We start from the raw sequence: 20,075 nt of genomic DNA on the forward strand, positions 1-20,075 counted from the left end.
GTAGTGATTGTTTTAATAATACTGATGGGAACATTCATGAGGTAGTGAGTGTTTTAATAATACTGATGGGAACATTCATGAGGTAGTGAGTGTTTTAATAATACTGATGGGAACATTCATGAGGTAGTGAGTGTTTTAATAATACTGATGGGAACATTCATGAGGTAGTGAGTGTTTTAATAATACTGATGTTGAGGTAGTGAGTGTTTTTAATAATACTGATTGGAACATTCATGAGGTAGTGAGTGTTTTAATAATACTGATGGGAACATTCATGAGGTAGTGAGTGTTTTAATAATACTGATGGGAACATTCATGGGGTAGTGAGTGTTTTAATAATACTGATGGGAACATTCATGAGGTAGTGAGTGTTTTAATAATACTGATGGGAACATTCATGAGGTAGTGAGTGTTTTAATAATACTGATGTTGAGGTAGTGAGTGTTTTAATAATACTGATGGGAACATTCATGAGGTAGTGAGTGTTTTTAATGTCCAATGTCATCATCAGAACAACACTATCACATTTTCATATTCCTTGATGACTAGAACACAAATTAAGTCAATGACACACAACAACTAATTCAAGAGGTTTTCAAGGTTAGAATAAAGAAATCTGAATAATATTAATATACTTGTTCATTTACATTTTTAAATATCCAAATCATCAAATTAACATCCACATTTGCATCCATTCAATCAATGTATATAATGAAAACCTAATACACATTTCATTTGATTGAATCAGATTTGAGATATGACCATGTCTGGAGATTTAAAAACTAAAAACAAATGTAGGCCTAATTGTGAGTATGATTTAATATATACAATTAGATTTCATGTCACAAACCCCAAAAACGAAAATTCTTAATCAAAAAAATAAGTCAGAACACAGCCTCTCTTTTTTCTCTCATGTGATTTCAGGTCCTCTGAAAATGTATTTGGGCAATGAGAGCAGTGGTATGTCTTCTCCTCCTGTGTATGTACTTTCTCATGCTCTTTCCAAGCCCTTTAAATGAACAAAACCCTTTTCACACTGGGAAAAGAGGTGAGGCTATCCTACTTTATGTGTCACCTTATGCATTTTCAGGTTCCCTAACCAGGTAAAACGCTTTCCACACTGACGACATTGGAAAGGCTTCTCTCCTGTGTGTGTCATCTCATGCGTTTTCAAATTCCCTAACCGGGTATAACTCTTTCCACACTGCAAGCATTGGAATGGCTTCTCTCTTGTGTGTATTCTCTTATGCACTTTCAGATGGGATGACTGGATAAATCCCTTTCCACACTGAGAGCACTGGAAAGGCTTCTCTACAGAGTGTGTTCCCTCATGCTTTTTCATGTCCCCTAATGACAAATACTTATTGTTTTCACACTGGGAGAAGTTGCATGGCTTTTCTCCTGTGTGTGTATACATCTTATGTGATTTAAGGGACCCCAACCTCCTAAAACTCTTTCCACACTGGGAACAGTGGTAAGGCTTCACTCCTGTGTGTGTTCTCTCATGCTCTTTCAGTTGCCCTGACCAGCTAAAACTACTTTTACAATGGGAACAGTGATAAGGCTTTTCCCCTGTGTGTATTTTTTCGTGTGATTTCAAGTCCCCTGATCGTGAAAATGTCTTTCCACACTGAGAGCATTGGAATGGTTTTTCTCCTGTGTGTATTCGGTTATGTATTTTAAGGTTCCCTAACTTCGCAAAACTCTTTTCACACTGTGAGCAGTGGTAAGGCTTCACTCCTGTGTGTATTCGCTCATGCATTTTTTGGTTCCCTAAACGGGAAAAACTCTTTCCACATTGAGAGCAGTGATAAGGCTTCTCCCCTGTGTGTGTTCTCTCATGAGATTTCAGGTCCCCTGATCGGGAAAATGTCCTTCCACACTGAGAGCATTGGAACGTTTTTTCTCCTGTGTGTATTTTCTTATGCTCGTTCAGATGTGATGACTTGAAAAATCTCCTTCCACATTGGGAGCACTGGTGAGGCTTCACTCCTGTGTGTATTCTCTCATGTTCTTTCAGTTGCCCAGACCAGCTAAAACTCTTTCCACACTGAGAGCAGTTGTAAGACTTCTTCTCTGCATGTGTTCTCTTGTGGTTTTTAAGGCTCCCTAAACGGGTAAAACTCTTTCCACACTGTGAACAGTGGTGTCGTCTCGCTGGATCAGACGTCTCTGGTTCCTCTGAGTCTGGTCGGTCTTCTGCCAAACACAAACAGAGTGGTTAAAACAGGGAGACCTGAATGAAATCTCCACATACATTTGTCATTTTAGTCATTTAGCAGACGCTCTTATCCAGAGAGACTTACAGTCAAGTGCTCTTAGCATGTGATGCATGTGCTCCATTGTTTACATGACCCATGTATTTTACACTGTGGCTTTAAGGGAGTAGTATGGTCACTATTCAGAGCAACTTGTTAGTGCATCCATCTTAAGGTAGCTAGGTGAGACAACCACAACAGTGATAGTAAATACAGTTTCCCTCAGTTAGTGCATCCATCTTAAGGTAGCTAGGTGAGACAACCACAACAGTGATAGTAAATACAGTTTCCCTCAGTTAGTGCATCCATCTTAAGGTAGCTAGGTGAGACAACCACAACAGTGATAGTAAATACAGTTTCCCTCAGTTAGTGCATCCATCTTAAGGTAGCTAGGGGAGACAACCACAACAGTGATAGCAACCACATTTTCCCTCAATTAAATGTGCTAATTTGTAATGACCTGGCCTGTGTCCCATAATAGAACCAGGCTAATAATGACTAGCCATCTGTTAAATTAGCATTCCCCCGTGTTCTTACATTGATTTAGATGTATTTACTGTAACAGCAAAGAAAGGAGATACCACGACCACAGAACAAAAACGCCAGGACTGATTTCCCCCATTTTCTTCAGGTTCTCTCCTCTCAAAATCACACTTTTCAACAGAAAAACATAAATGAATGTTCTAATTCCACAACTTTAATCAGAATACATTTATTTTTGGGGAAAGAATCTGCAATATGATTATTTTGTGTGTTACCCTTTAATTCTAGTGCCACCAGCCAGACACTCTTGATTGTCTAGCAGTATTTATGTAGCACAGTTGTGATGGGAGTTTTCAAAACAAAATGGCCACCGGATTGATGCAAATAATCACGATTCTGGCAGGTAGGGATAGGATACTTTGTAATTGTCTTTCCGTCTACGAAGACATAAGCATCGCTAACGGCTATATGTCTACCTGAACACATTAGCATCGCTAACGGCTATACGGCTACCCGAAGACATTACCATCGCTAACGGCTATACGGCTACCCGAAGACATTAGCATCGCTAACGGCTATACGGCTACCCAAAGACATTAGCATCGCTAACGGCTATACGGCTACCGAAGACATTAGCATCGCTAACGGCTATACGGCTACCCGAAGACATTAGCATCGCTAACGGCTATCCGAAGACATTAGCATCGCTAACGGCTATCCGAAGACATTAGCATCGCTAACGGCTATACGGCTACCCGAAGACATTAGCATCGCTAACGGCTACCCGAAGACATTAGCATCGCTAACAGCTATACGAAGTGGTAGACATATAGACCCTGCACCGCACACAGGGTTCAACATTCAGGTACATTTACCAGCGGCAGACTAGGTTCAGCGCCAACTGAAATTTACTGGTCCAGATCTGACAGGAAAGTGAGTGTAGTCTGTCCATGTGGTACTAGTCAGTCTGTCCACGTGGTACTAGTCAGTCTGTCCACGTGGTACTAGTCAGTCTGTCCATGTGGTACTAGTCAGTCTGTCCATGTGGTACTAGTCAGTCTGTCCATGTGGTACTAGTCAGTCTGTCCATGTGGTACTAGTCAGTCTGTCCACGTGGTAGTACTCAGTCTGTCCACGTGGTACTAGTCAGTCTGTCCACGTGGTACTAGTCAGTCTGTCCACGTGGTACTAGTCAGTCTGTCCACGTGATAGTAGTCAGTCTGTCCATGTGGTACAGACCGTGTGGCTCAGTTGGTAGAGCATGGCGCTTGCAACGCCAGGATTGTGGGTTCAATTCCCACGGGGGGACCAGGGTTCAATTCCCACGGGGGGACCAGGATGAATATGTATGAACTTTCCAATTTGTAAGTCGCTCTGGATAAGAGCGTCTGCTAAATGACGTAAATGTACTAGTCAGTCTGTCCACGTGGTAGTAGTCAGTCTGTCCATGTGGTAGTAGTCAGTCTGTCCATGTGGTAGTAGTCAGTCTGTCCATGTGGTAGTAGTCAGTCTGTCCGTGTGGTGGTAGTAGTCAGTCTGTCCGTGTGATAGTAGTCAGTCTGTCCATGTGGTACTAGTCAGTCTGTCCATGTGATACTAGTCAGTCTGTCCATGTGATAGTAGTCAGTCTGTCCATGTGATAGTAGTCAGTCTGTCCATGTGATAGTAGTCAGTCTCGCCATTTGAGATGTTGAAGACTTATCGAGGAGTTATTCAGAGGGACACGAGGCGTATGTGGCAGGGCCTTTCTAACAGTCATGGATTACATAAAGAAAGCCAGTCACGTGGCGGACACCAACGCCGTCCTACAGGACGAGCTATATGCTGCAGAGGACAGAGCCCCTGAGGACAACGAGGCTACGTCCTGACGGTCTCCACCACCAAGCTTGACCGTTGCGATGAGGTTCTTGCTGTGGAATGCAGTGATTGGTTTCCACCAGACGTAACAGGACCACATTATCATGGAGAATGTCTCTCTCATACATGGCAGTGGTGTTTTTTTAGATAGAAAGATGAGAAATGTGTTTATAAAAATATCTGTGATTAGTCCAGGGCCAGGTTTCCCAAAAGCATCTTAACGACATGCAGGATGGCAGGTTCAATCCCAGTGCTCTCTGTTTAACACCAAACCTTAACCCTTAAAGACATGCAGGATGGCAGGTCCAATCCCAGTGCTCTCTGTTTAACACCAAACCTTAACCCTTAAAGACATGCAGGATGGCAGGTCCAATCCCAGTGCTCTCTGTTTAACCCCAAACCTTAACCCTTAAAGACATGCAGGATGGCAGGTCCAATCCCAGTGCTCTCTGTTTAACCCCAAACCTTAACCCTTAAAGACATGCAGGATGGCAGGTCCAATCCCAGTGCTCTCTGTTTAACACCAAACCTTAACCCTTAAAGACATGCAGGATGGCAGGTCCAATCCCAGTGCTCTCTGTTTAACACCAAACCTTAAAGACATGCAGGATGGCAGGTCCAATCCCAGTGCTCTCTGTTTAACACCAAACCTTAAAGACATGCAGGATGGCAGGTCCAATCCCAGTGCTCTCTGTTTAACACCAAACCTTAACCCTTAAAGACATGCAGGATGGCAGGTCCAATCCCAGTGCTCTCTGTTTAACCCCAAACCTTAACCCTTAAAGACATGCAGGATGGCAGGTCCAATCCCAGTGCTCTCTGTTTAACCCCAAACCTTAACCCTTAAAGACATGCAGGATGGCAGGTCCAATCCCAGTGCTCTCTGTTTAACACCAAACCTTAACCCTTAAAGACATGCAGGATGGCAGGTCCAATCCCAGTGCTCTCTGTTTAACACCAAACCTTAAAGACATGCAGGATGGCAGGTCCAATCCCAGTGCTCTCTGTTTAACACCAAACCTTAAAGACATGCAGGATGGCAGGTCCAATCCCAGTGCTCTCTGTTTAACACCAAACCTTAACCCTTAAAGACATGCAGGATGGCAGGTCCAATCCCAGTGCTCTCTGTTTAACACCAAACCTTAAAGACATGCTCCGGTACTTTGGCGACTGGTAAGTCTTTTTTAAACTTCCCGCTTTGGGCTGAATGTGTCAATGTGTAGTTTATACGTTCATAATCTATGAGCAGAAATACTGTCTTCTCGCATTTTGCCAAGAAATCCATTCCGCCTCACTTTATTCAGAGAAGATCTACGCTAAACATAGAATCAAGAAGTTTATCTGACAGTGACAGCCGATAACTTCAGAACAAAGTTGACCAGGCCTTTTAAAAACAAAGTTGACCAGGCCTTTTAAAAACAAAGTTGACCAGGCCTTTTAAAAACAAAGTTGACCAGGCCTTTTAAAAACAAAGTTGACCAGGCCTATAAAAACAAAGTTGACCAGGCCTATAAAAACAAAGTTGACCAGGCCTATAAAAACAAAGTTGACCAGGCCTATAAAAACAAAGTTGACCAGGCCTATAAATACAAAGTTGACCAGGCCTATAAATACAAAGTTGACCAGGCCTATAAATACAAAGTTGCCAAAGTCTTACAAACACTTTACCCTTCGCTAAGCACTGAACCCCTTGAGTACTGTTGTAACCTTGGACAACATTTTCCTGGGAGGCCCCATTCCCCATTTAAACTACTGGATAAAACCGCTCACAATGATCTCCAAATGTGTTTTTAATACACAATCAAATTAAAACACGGACTACCGCTTGTTAATCAGAAAACTAACATACATTTCGAGAAGTTTTGCCATAGTTCTCATTGGCTTTCATGCATTTGAAACGTGAGCTTGTCTGAGCTGTCAGACTTGACCACAGTTGCTATCCATTAAGCACTGTGATTGGTTGCCCAATATTCTGCAAATATCTCTGCGACTTCGTGTCAGATTCCAGCCCTACTCGATAGTGCTAGGTATTAACAGCCAATCTACCGTGTTTGCCAGCACCCACACAAGGGGGATGCTAACGTGGCTATCCACATTTCCTCAATATATCTCTACGTTTCTTCCTAGGTTCTGGCCTTTCTAGGGAGTTTTTCCTAGCCACCGTGCTTCTACACCTGCATTGCTTGCTGTTTGGGGTTTTAGGCTGGGTTTCTGTACAGCACTTCGAGATATTAGCTGATGTACGAAGGGCTATATAAAATAAACTTGATTGATTGATTGATAGCGGATCACCCCTGTACGTTTCACACATGACATTCCATATGCTACACGTGCAAAGGTAATGTCCATAACACTGGAAATCGACACATAGCTCAAAAATTAACGGGCTTTACACACCCACCAGAATAATGTCGTTTCCCACCGAGTGCACCAGTTGTCCCTCTAGTCCACAGGTGTCAAACTCATTCCACGGGGGGCCGAGTGTCTGCGGGTTTTCGCTCCTCCCTTGTACTTGATTGATGAATTAACATCACTAATTAGTTAGGAACTCCCCACACCTGGTTGTCTAGGGCTTTATTGAAAGGAAAAAACAAAAACCTGCAGACACTAGGCCCTCCGTGGAATGAGTTTGACACCCCTGCTCTAGTCAAAGAAGCTAGAGTCATTATTTGCTCTGATTCATGTGCAGTGTTGATGAGTCTCCAGTCCTTTAGGTCACGTAGCAGACAAGACATGCTTGATGGAGGTGTTACAAACCCATTACAGGATTAGACAGATGAGTATACAGATACAATTTACTTGGGTCCCAGCCCATGTGGGGGGTGGAGGGGAACGAGGCAGTTGATGTACTGGCTAAACAAGCACTAAGTAGTGGGGGATGTTGATGTACTGGCTAAACAAACACTTAGTAGTGGGGGATGTTGATGTACCGGCTAAACAAACACTTAGTAGTGGGGGATGTTGATGTACCGGCTAAACAAACACTTAGTAGTGGGGGATGTTGATATACTGGCTAAACAAGCACTTAGTAGTGGGGGATGTTGATGTACCGGCTAAACAAACACTTAGTAGTGGGGGATGTTGATATACTGGCTAAACAAGCACTTAGTAGTGGGGGATGTTGATGTACCAGCTAAACAAGCACTTAGTAGTGGGGATGTTGATATACTGGCTAAACAAGCACTTAGTAGTGGGGATGTTGATATACTGGCTAAACAAGCACTTAGTAGTGGGGGATGTTGATATACCGGCTAAACAAACACTTAGTAGTGGGGGATGTTGATATACTGGCTAAACAAACACTTAGTAGTGGGGATGTTGATATACCGGCTAAACAAGCACTTAGTAGTGGGGATGTTGATATACTGGCTAAACAAGCACTTAGTAGTGGGGATGTTGATGTACCGGCTAAACAAGCCCTTAGTAGTGGGGATGTTGATGTACCGGCTAAACAAGCACTTAGTAGTGGGGATGTTGATATACCGGCTAAACAAGCACTTAGTAGTGGGGATGTTGATATACTGGCTAAACAAGCACTTAGTAGTGGGGGATGTTGATGTACCAGCTAAACAAGCACTTAGTAGTGGGGATGTTGATGTACCGGCTAAACAAACACTTAGTAGTGGGGGATGTTGATGTACCAGCTAAACAAGCACTTAGTACTGGGGATGTTGATGTACCAGCTAAACAAGCACTTAGTAGTGGGGATGTTGATATACCGGCTAAACAAGCACTTAGTAGTGGGGATGTTGATATACCGGCTAAACAAGCACTTAGTACTGGGGATGTTGATGTACCAGCTAAACAAGCACTTAGTACTGGGGATGTTGATATACTGGCTAAACAAGCACTTAGTAGTGGGGGATGTTGATGTACCGGCTAAACAAACACTTAGTAGTGGGGGATGTTGATGTACCGGCTAAACAAACACTTAGTAGTGGGGGATGTTGATATACTGGCTAAACAAGCACTTAGTAGTGGGGGATGTTGATGTACCGGCTAAACAAGCACTTAGTAGTGGGGATGTTGATATACTGGCTAAACAAGCACTTAGTAGTGGGGGATGTTGATATACTGGCTAAACAAGCACTTAGTAGTGGGGATGTTGATGTTCCGGCTAAACAAGCACTTAGTAGTGGGGGATGCTGTAGTTTCAATGAGAAAGGCCAAAAGCCTGATGTGGACAGTGATAGGAAAGCATCCAACAGGAAGGTGTGATTATTGCCAGGAAACAGAGACCGTGGAGCATGTATTGATACAGTGTGGGCAGTATCAGAGGGAAACAGAGACCGTGGGGCATGTATTGATACAGTGTGGGCAGTATCAGCCATTCCTGGGCTACAGTCACCTATCCGGACCCGTTTTTTTTTTTTTGCTGCAGATACGGAGCCCCACCGGGCCTTCACGATTGACTGCCGACGTTATCTGCCCGAGGGAGTTATCCAACTGGCACCTCCGTCGCGACGTTACCTGAACGCTCACCTGGGGCCCGCTAATCGTTAGCTGTCTTATCGGCTGCTATCTTAATAAGTATTTCGGACAATTATTTTTTATTTTTTTCTTGGGTCACTATATCTATTTTGCCAATTGGATTGATCCCCTCTACAAGACACGGAACCCACTAATCTACCGACGGAAACGCACGAGGTGTCTAAAAATAGACCTCCATCCTATGCTATCTTGCTACCGATAGCCATCTACCCGGCCAGCTGTCTGGATCGCCGTGACCCCAACCAACCTCTACTCACTGGACCCTTATTGATCACTCGATTAAGCATGCCTCTCCTTAATGTAAATATGCCTTGTCCACTGCTGTTCTGGTTAGTGTTTATTGGCTTATTTCACTGTAGGGCCTCTAGCCCTGCTCACTATACCATATCCAACCTTTCATTTCCACCACCCACATATGCGATGACATCGCCTGGTTTCAATGATGTTTCTAGAGACAATATCTCTCTCATCATCACTCAATACCTAGGTTTACCTCCACTGTATTCACATCCTACCATACCTTTGTCTGTACATTATTCCTTGAAGCTATTTTATCGCCCCCAGAAACGTCCTTTTACTCTCTGTTCTAGATGCTCCAGACGACCAATTCTCATAGCTTTTAGCCGTACCCTTATCCTACTCCTCCTCTGTTCCTCTGGTGATGTAGAGGTGAATCCAGGCCCTGCAGTACCTAGCTCCACTCCTATTCCCCAGGCGCTCTCTTTTGATGACTTCTGTAACCGTAATAGCCTTGGTTTCATGCATGTTAACATTAGAAGCCTCCTCCCTAAGTTTGTTTTGTTCACTGCTTTAGCTCACTCTGCCAACCCGGATGTTTTAGCCGTGTCTGAATCCTGGCTTAGAAAGACCACCAAAAATTCTGACATTTTCATCCCCAACTACAAGATTTTCAGACAAGATAGAACGGCCAAAGGGGGCGGTGTTGCAATCTACTGCAAAGATTGCCTGCAGAGTTCTGTTTTACTATCCAGGTCTGTTCCCAAACAATTTGAACTTCTACTTTTAAAAATCCACCTCTCTAAAAACAAGTCTCTCACCGTTGCCGCCTGCTATAGACCACCCTCTGCCCCCAGCTGTGCTCTGGACACCATATGTGAACTGATTGCCCCCCCATCTATCTTCAGAGCTCGTGCTGCTAGGCGACCTAAATTGGAACATGCTTAACACCCCAGCCATCCTACAATCTAAGCTTGATGCCCTCAATCTCACACAAATTATCAATGAACCTACCAGGTACCACCCCAATTCCGTAAACACGGGCACCCTCATAGATATCATCCTAACCAACTTGCCCTCCAAATACACCTCTGCTGTTTTCAACCAAGATCTCAGCGATCACTGCCTCATTGCCTGCACCCGTAATGGGTCAGCGGTCAAACGACCTCCACTCATCACTGTCAAACGCACCCTGAAACACTTCAGCGAGCACGCCTTTCTAATCGACCTGGCCGGGGTATCCTGGAAGGATATTGATCTCATCCCGTCAGTAGAGGATGCCTGGATATTTTTTAAAAATGCCTTCCTCACCATCTTGAATAAGCATGCCCCATTCAAGAAATTTAGAACCAGGAACAGATATAGCCCTTGGTTCTCTCCTGACCTGACTGCCCTTAACCAACAGAAAAACATCCTATGGCGTTCTGCATTAGCATCGAACAGCCCCTGTGATATGCAACTTTTCAGGGAAGCTAGAAACCAATATACACAGGCAGTTAGAAAAGCCAAGGCTAGCTTTTTCAAGCAGAAATTTGCTTCCTGCAACACAAATTCAAAAAAGTTCTGGGACACTGTAAAGTCCATGGAGAATAAGAACACCTCCTCCCAGCTTCCAACTGCACTGAAGATAGGAAACACTGTCACCACCGACAAATCCACTATAATTGAGAATTTCAATAAGCATTTTTCTACGGCTGGCCATGCTTTCCACCTGGCTGCCCCTACCCCGGTCAACAGCACTGCCCTCCCCTCTGCTACTCGCCCAAGCCTTCCCCATTTCTCTTTCTCCCAAATACAGTCAGCTGATGTTCTGAAAGAGCTGCAAAATCTGGACCCCTACAAATCAGCCGGGCTAGATAATCTGGACCCTTTCTTTCTAAAACTATCTGCTGAAATTGTTGCCACCCCTATTACTAGCCTTTTCAACCTCTCTTTCGTGTCGTCTGAGATTCCCAAAGATTGGAAAGCAGCTGCGTTTATCCCCCTCTTCAAAGGGGGGGACACTCTTGACCCTAACAGCTACAGACCTATATCTATCCTACCCTGCCTTTCTAAGGTCTTCGAAAGCCAAGTCAACAAACAGATTACCGACCATTTCGAATCCCACCATACCTTCTCCACTATGCAATCTGGTTTCAGAGCTGGCCATGGGTGCACCTCAGCCACGCTCAAGGTCATAAACGATATCTTAACCGCCATCGATAGGAAACAATACTGTGCAGCCGTATTCATTGACCTGGCCAAGGCTTTTGACTCTGTCAATCACCACATCCTCATCGGCAGACTCGACAGCCTTGGTTTCTCTAATGATTGCCTCGCCTGGTTCACCATCTACTTCTCTGATCGAGTTCAGTGTGTCAAATCGGAGGGTCTGTTGTCCGGGCCTCTGGCAGTCTCTATGGGGGTGCCACAGGGTTCAATTCTTGGACCGACTCTCTTCTCTGTATACATCAATGATGTCGCTCTTGCTGCTGGTGATTCTCTGATCCATCTCTACGCAGACGACACTATTCTGTATACTTCTGGCCCTTCTTTTGACACTGTGTTAACAACCCTCCAGGCGAGCTTCAATGCCATACAACTCTCCTTCCGTGGCCTCCATTTGCTCTTAAATACAAGTAAAACTAAATGCATGCTCTTCAACCGATCGCTGCCTGCACCTGCCCGCCTGTCCAACATCACTACTCTGGACGGCTCTGACTTAGAATATGTGGACAACTACAAATACCTAGGTGTCTGGTTAGACTGTAAACTCTCCTTCCAGACTCACATCAAACATCTCCAATCCAAAGTTAAATCTAGAATTGGCTTCCTATTCCGCAACAAAGCATCCTTCACTCATGCTGCCAAACATACCCTTGTAAAACTGACCATCATACCAATCCTCGACTTCGGTGATGTCATTTACAAAATAGCCTCCAAAACCCTACTCAATAAATTGGATGCAGTCTATCACAGTGCCATCCGTTTTGTCACCAAAGCCCCATATACTACCCACCATTGCGACCTGTACACTCTCGTTGGCTGGCCCTCGCTTCATACTCGTCGTCAAACCCACTGGCTCCAGGTCATCTACAAGACCCTGCTAGGTAAAGTCCCCCCTTATCTCAGCTCGCTGGTCACCATAGCAGCACCTACCTGTAGCACGCGCTCCAGCAGGTATATCTCTCTGGTCACCCCCAAAACCAATTCTTCCTTTGGCCGCCTCTCCTTCCAGTTCTCTGCTGCCAATGACTGGAAAGAACTACAAAAATCTCTGAAACTGGAAACACTTATCTCCCTCACTAGCTTTAAGCACCAGCTGTCAGAGCAGCTCATAGATTACTGCACCTGTACATAGCCCATCTATAATTTAGCCCAAACAACTACCTCTTTACCTACTGTATTTATTTATTTATTTTGCTCCTTTGCACCCCATTATTTCTATCTCTACTTTTTTCTATCTCTACTATCTCTACTTTTTTTACTTTTTTTTTTACTTGCTATATTGTATTTACTTCGCCACCATGGCCTTTTTATATTTTTATTTATTTATATATATATTTTGTTTGCCTTCACCTCCCTTATCTCACCTCACTTGCTCATATTGTATATAGACTTATTTTTCACTGTATTATTGACTGTATGTTTGTTTTACTCCATGTGTAACTATGTGTTGTTGTATGTGTCGAACTGCTTTGCTTTATCTTGGCCAGGTCGCAATTGTAAATGAGAACGTGTTCTCAATTTGCCTACCTGGTTAAATAAAGGTGAAATAAAATAAAAATAAAAATATCAGAGGGAAACAGAGACCGTGGAGCATGTATTGATACAGTGTGGGCAGTATCAGAGGGAAACAGAGACCGTGGGGCATGTATTGATACAGTGTGGGCAGTATCAGAGGGAAACAGAGACCATGTGAGCATGTATTGATACAGTGTGGGCAGTATCAGAGGGAAACAGAGACCATGTGAGCATGTATTTATACAGTGTGGGCAGTATCAGAGGGAAACAGAGACCGTGGAGCATGTATTGATACAGTGTGGGCAGTATCAGAGGGAAATAGAGACCGTGGGGCATGTATTGATACAGTGTGGGCAGTATCAGAGGGAAACAGAGAACGTGGGGCATGTATTGATACAGTGTGGGCAGTATCAGAGGGAAACAGAGAACGTGGGGCATGTATTGATACAGTGTGGGCAGTATCAGAGGGAAACAGAGAACGTGGGGCATGTATTGATACAGTGTGGGCAGTATCAGAGGGAAAGAGAGAGGCTGAGATCTATTGTGAGGGGAAAGGGGATACAGGAAATTAGTTTAAATAGTATATTGGAGGTGAACGTCATGAGATATAGTCTCAAATATTTTGTTATCTTTTTTTTAAAAGATCAATGGGGCTGGCAGGTAGGATTTAGTTTCTCCCTGTCTTTGGCCCACACTCCAGTACAGTAGGTGGCGGTAATGCACCATAACGCCGATAAACCCCACTGAAGAAGAAAAGATTTCTCTGCTTTTTTTTGTATCACTCAACTCTCATTTATAAACGAGTCTCGTTTGCAATGAGGGGGATGTAGTTAGTTATAGGCCTATGTATTGTTGATGTGTTGCCCTAGTCGTGGATGGATCAGAAAGATAGCTTCTCTCGTGCACGTTCTATCAATAGGCCTTTGGCGTCATAATTACCTTGAGAAATCTGACCTACAATTTGTAAACAAAGCTTCTGTACTTAAAATTCATAAAACCTTCAGTTTTATCAATTGGATGTGACCCAACCGGGAAATAAATTTCGAGATATATTAAACCAGAAGAAAAGCGACATTTTATTTGGGACTTACTGAGTCTATGGGATGTTGAGTATTTAAACTGAACGAATCACTGCATGTAGAGATATAGGAAGCATTTTATCCATTACTAACGTTCTGTTGGTGGCCTCCATTCTTTGTAGCTTTAATGATTCCTACAGTACAGACCAACATATCCAAGTGTAGAACTTCAGTAGAACGCACCTTAAAAACCACACATTGATTCATCAACAGCGGAGGCTGTGCCTCTGTTTTTAAGACAATTCTCACTGGTGTTATTCAGATCTCCTGTCTCCTCCTCCAATGTGACAGTAATCTCCCCCTCCTCCTTCACTCCAAACATGTCCTCTTCCTTTTCTTCTTCCGCAGTAACATCCTCTTCTTTCACTCTGAAAGCTTCTTCCTCTTTTTTCACTGTAACAGCCTCATCCTCTACTTGTTTCACTGTAACAGCCTCACCCTCTACTTGTTTCACTGTAACAGCCTCACCCTCTACTTGTTTCACTGTAACAGCCTCACCCTCTACTTGTTTCACTGTAACAGCCTCCTCTTCCTTCTCCTCTTTCACGAGAGTTTCTTTCTCCGTCCATCTGACCCCCTCTTCTTTAGCAGGGGAGGAGTAGTTTAGGGAGCTCATGGTCGGGGATGTTAGCTAGCTAGTTAGCAATAGTGCTGCGCTAATTTAGCAAGCCAGCTAGCTGACTACTAACAACGTAAAATGAAATTAAATGCGGCAACTAGCTATACAACATAAGTTTGCTTAAAACACAGAGGCTAATATACACAGAAAGTTTATAAAGAACTGTAAAGTTTCGGCTATGTTGGCTTGCAAGCTACCGAAGAGGTTTGACTAGCTGTGTTGTTGAAGAAGCGTCCCGTCCACTAGATTATACGTCACACCAACATCTTCGCATGCAAGTCGCACATCGCCCTCTATTGACTGGAGTGGGTAACGCAGTTGAGCGAAAAGTTTTATTGCCGTTTACGAACTTGAATACACGACATGGGTACATGTATTTCACAAAATAGTTTGTTTATGGACAGACTGAATGAGTTGAAATGTTGTACAGCAAGCTTGGGCCCAACTAGTCAAGGGGCGGCACGTGTGGAAAAAAGAAGGAGGGGGGGGGGGGCATAGCAGTATCATAGCATTGAAGTACAGTTTTGGTGCCTCTGCAATCAAACAATTCCGTATGTATAGAACATTATAGGAGATGCAAACATGAGTCACTGAGCCACTTTGTAACATGGACAATTTCTGCTGTGAGTTCTTGTGCAGCTTGTTGTTTGCTCTTTGCATGCACATATATCACTGTATCATCTGCATACATTTGAACTTCAGACCCAGTACAGACAGAAGGCAGATCATTACAGTAGAGGCTGAACAGGAGGGGCCCCAGTAAACAGCTAGACCTGTTTCTACACTTTCTCCCAAACTGCTGGCTTCCCCAATAGCAAAGACCTATACACTTGTGGTTTGAAACAATCCACACCTATTTAAGTATTTTGAATAATTTTACTTAGACAGGAGTAATTATGTAATTTTGGCAAAAAGTCTATTTATTTTAGGGGAAGCCAATAAGGGCACAGGGCGAGACCCAGATGCAGACACGGGAGGCAGATGGTTCCAGTCTGTGATATTTATTATAATCCAAGGGGCAGGCAAGAAAATGGTCGTGGACAGACAAAGGATCATAATCAAGGTCAGAGTCCAGGAGGTACAGAGTGGCAGGCAGGCTAGAGGTCAGGGCAGGCAGAATGGGTAGGCAGGCAGGCTGGCTCGAGGTCAGGCTGTATGGTCAGGGCAGGCTGTATGGTTGGTCAGGCAGGCAGAATGGGTTGGCAGGCAGGCTGGCTCGAGGTCAGGCTGTATGGTTGGTCAGGCAGGCAGGCTCGAAGTCAGGGCAGGCAGAATGGGTAGGCAGGCGGGTTCAGAGTCAAGGCAGGCAAGGGTCAAAACTGGGAGGACTAGCAAAACAGTGATGAGGAAAAAGCAGGAGCACTGCAAAACCACACTGGTTGACTTGATAAGAGAAGACAAACTGACAGACAGACAGAAAACACAGGTATAAATACCCAGGGATTAAATGGGGAAAACAGGTGACACCTGGAGGTGGATGGAGACAATCACAAAGACAGGTGAAACAGATCAGGGCGTGAGAAAGCCAGCATCTGAACAGTGCACCACCAACTTTCCTTTCCAATTCAGAAGAGGCTGAAACCAGAGATCTGTATATAATGACGAGATGCTCATGTCTCCGCCATAACAATGTGAGTCGTTGTCCCTAAAGCTTGTATGCAGACGACAAGCTTAGTAATGCATATTATGCCCATAGAAACGCACTGGGCTTTTTCAGGACAGGTTTTGGCAAGTGAGCCCTCTCGTTTTTGCCTCTTCCTTTCTGCTGAAACAAGCGAGCAAAACAGCATTGCACAGTGGAGGTGTCATAATACCCATAAAACCTAGCGGTCAAACAGGGAAATGGTTCCAATCATTTTTCCCCATATGGGATTTTAGAAACACTTAAAATAAGGGCTATGTTTCGTGTACATTTGTGGCCTGCTGCAGGTCATTTTGCAGGGCGCTGGCAGTGCACCTCCTTGCACAAAGGCGGAGGTAGCGGTCCTGCTGCTGGGTTGTTGCCCTCCTACGGCCTCCTCCATGTCTCCTGATGTACTGGCCTGTCTCCTGGTAGCGCCTCCATGCTCTGGACACTACGCTGACAGACACAGCAAACCTTTTTGCCACAGCTCGCATTGATGTGCCATCCTGGATGAACTGCACTACCTGAGCCACTTGTGTGGGTTGTAGACTCTGTCTCATGCTACCACTAGAGTGAGAGCACCGCCAGCATTCAAAAGTGACCAAAACATCAGCCAGGAAGCATAGGAACTGAGAGTGGTCTGTGGTCACCACCTGCAGAATCACTCCTTTTTTGGGTGTGTCTTGCTAATTGCCTATAATTTCCACCTTTTGTCTATTCCATTTGCACAACAGCATGTGAAATTTATTGTCAATCAGTGTTGCTTCCTAAGTGGACAGTTTGATTTCATAGAAGTGTGATTGACTTGGAGTTACATTGTGTTGTTTAAGTGTTCCCTTTATTTTTTTGAGCAGTGTATATTTCACCTTTATTTAACTAGGTAGGCCAGGTGAGAACAAGCAGTGCGACAAAAACAACAGCACAGAGTTACACATGGGATAAACAAACATACAGTCAGTAACACAAACGAAAATCTATGTACTGTGTGTGCAAATGTAGTAAGATTAGGGAGGTCAGGCAATAAATAGGCCATAGTGGCAAAAATAATTACAATTTGGCATTAACACTGGGGTGATAGATGTGCAGATGATGATGTGCAAGTAGAGATACTGGGGTGCAAAAGAGAAAAAAAAAAATAACAATATGGGGCAAGAGGATAAGTAACAATATGGGGATGAGGTAGTTGGGTGTGCTATTTACAGATTGGCTGTGTACAGGTACAGTGATCAGTAAGCTGCTCTGACATTAGCAGCAAAGAACTGTAAGGAAAGGTGGCCAAAGCAGGTGTTGGCTTTGGGGATGACAAGTGAAATATACCTGCTGGAGCATGTGCTACGGGTGGATGTTGCTATGGTGACCAGTGAGCTGAGATAAGGCGGGGCTTTACCTAGCAAAGACTTATAGACAACCTGGAGTCAGTGAGTATGGCAACAAATATGTACGAGGGTATGTTTGGCAGCATGAGTGAATGAGGCTTTGTTGCGAAATAGGAAGCCGATTCTAGATTTAATTTTGGATTGGAGATGCTTAATGTGAGTCTGGAAGGAGAGTTTACAGTCTAACCAGACACCTAGGTATTTGTAGTTGTCCACATATTCTAAGTCAGAACCGTCCAGAGTAGTGATGCTAGTCGGGCGGGAGGGTGCGGGCAGCAATCGTTTGGAGAGCATGCACTTAGTTTTACTAGCATTTAAAAGCAGATGGAGGCCACGGAAGAAGTGTTGTATGGCATTGAAGCTCGTTTGGAGGTTTGTTAACACAGTGTCCAAAGAAGGGCCAGATGTATACAGAATTGTGTCGTCTGCATATAGGTGGATCATAGAATCACCAGCAGCAAGAGCGAAATCATTGATATACACAGAGTAAAGAGTTGGCCCGAGAATTGAACCCTGTGGCACCACATAGAGACTGCCAGAGGTCCGAACAACAGGCCCTCCAATTTGGCACACTGAACTCTATCTGAGAAGTAGTTGGTGAACCAGGCGAGGCAGTCATTTGAGAATCCAAGGCTACGACTTGCATCCTTGGCACAAAAGTTATATTATATTCTACTCAATCCATAGGCTTCATTAATGTAATTCAGACTGTTTTGAAGTTGATAGAACTGGCTATGATAGCTGAGGTTCATAGCTAGGTTCTGAACTAATATGTATACCAAACTTTGGGTCCATTCACAGATCGGCTAGATAGCTAGCAACACATCCAGAGGCATACATGTATTTTTATCCTCCACTGAAGTCGGAAGTTTACATACACTTAGGTTGGAGTCATTAAAACTCGATTTTCAACCACTCCACACATTTTTCCACACATAATTTTTCCAACAATTGTTCACAGACAGATTATTTAACTTATAATTCACTGTATCACAATTCCAGTGGGTCAGAAGTTTACATACACTAAGTTGACTGTGCCTTTAAACAGCTTAGAAAATGATGTCATGGCTTTAGAAGCTTCTGATAGGATTATTTACATAATTTGAGTCAATTGGAGGTGTACCTGTGGATGTATTTCAAGGCCTACCTTCAAACTCAGTGCCTCTTTGCATGAAATCATTGGAAAATCAAAAATAATCCGCCATGAACTCAGATTTTTTTTTGTTTTTACCTTCACAAGTCTGGTTCATCCTTGGGAGCAATTTCTAAATGCCTGAAGGTACCACGTTCATCTGTACAAACAATAGTACGCAAGTATAAACACCATAGGACCACGCAGCCGTCATACCGCTCAGGAAGGAGACACATTCTGTCTCCTAGAGATGAAACGTACTTTGGTGCGAAAAGTGCAAATCAATCCCAGAACAACAGCAAAGGACCTTGTGAATATGCTGGAGGAAACAGGTACAAAAGTATCTATAGTAAAACGAGTCCTATATCGACATAACCTGGAAGGCTGCTCAGCAAGGAAGAAGCCACTGCTCCAAAACACCATAAAAAAGCCAGACTACGGTTTGCAACTGCACATGGGGGCAAAGATCGTACTTTTTGGAGAAATGTCCTCTGGGCTCATGAAACAACAGTAGAACTATTTGGCCATAATGACCATCGTTATGTTTGGAGGAAAAAGGGGGAGGCTTGCAAGTCGAAGAACACCATCCCAACCGTGAACACGGGGGTGGCAGCATCATGTTGTGGGGGTGCTTTGCTGCAGGAGGGACTGGTGCACTTCATAAAATAGATGGCATCATGAGGAATTAAAATGATGTGGATATATTGAAGCAACATCTCAATACATCAGTCAGGAAGTTAAAGCTTGGTCGCAAATGGGTCTTCCAAATGGACAATGACCCCAAGCATACTTCCAAAGTTGTGGCAAAATGGCTTAAGGACAACACAGTCAGGGTATTGGAGTGGCCATCACAAAGCCCTGACCTCAATCCTATAGAACATTTGTGGGCAGAACTGAAAACGCGTGTGCGAGCGAGGAGGCCTACAAACCTGACTCAGTTACACAAGCTCTGTCAGGAGGAATGGGCCAAAATTCACCCAACATTTTGTGGGAAGCTTCTGGAAGCTTCTGGAAGGCTACCGAAATGTTTGACCCAAGTTAAACAATTTAAAGGGAATGCTACCAAATACTAATTCAGTGTATGCAGACTTCTGACCCACTGGGAATGTGATGAAAGAAATAAATGCTGAAATAAATCATTCTCTCTACTATTATTCTGACGTTTCACATTATTAAAATAAAGTGGTTATCCTAAC

General features: G+C 43.9%; 1 protein-coding gene across 1 annotated transcript; it reads right to left on the reverse strand.

Moving 5' to 3' along the window:
• Positions 1-471: 471 nt before the first annotated feature.
• Positions 472-14,999, reverse strand: LOC129849558 (zinc finger protein ZFP2-like). Its single transcript, XM_055916388.1, has 2 exons — positions 14,378-14,999; positions 472-2,199 (listed from the first exon to the last, which is right to left on the reverse strand). The coding sequence occupies exons 1-2, from the start codon at positions 14,742-14,744 to the stop codon at positions 1,055-1,057; spliced, it is 1,512 nt and encodes a 503-aa protein (XP_055772363.1). The 5' UTR covers positions 14,745-14,999; the 3' UTR covers positions 472-1,054.
• Positions 15,000-20,075: the final 5,076 nt, after the last annotated feature.

Source organism: Salvelinus fontinalis, unplaced genomic scaffold (genome assembly GCF_029448725.1).
Source record: "Salvelinus fontinalis isolate EN_2023a unplaced genomic scaffold, ASM2944872v1 scaffold_1536, whole genome shotgun sequence".
Taxonomy (NCBI): Eukaryota; Metazoa; Chordata; class Actinopteri; order Salmoniformes; family Salmonidae; genus Salvelinus; species Salvelinus fontinalis.

What these genes read in the sequence shown, in the direction of transcription:
- LOC129849558 (XM_055916388.1), bottom strand. Translation starts at nt 14,744, where the DNA reads ATGAGCTCCCTAAACTACTCCTCCCCTGCTAAAGAAGAGGGGGTCAGA. An exon ending in AGGAGATCTGAATAACACCA is followed by an intron (nt 2,200 to 14,377) that starts GTGAGAATTGTC and finishes TGTGTTTGGCAG; the next exon opens with AAGACCGACCAGACTCAGAG.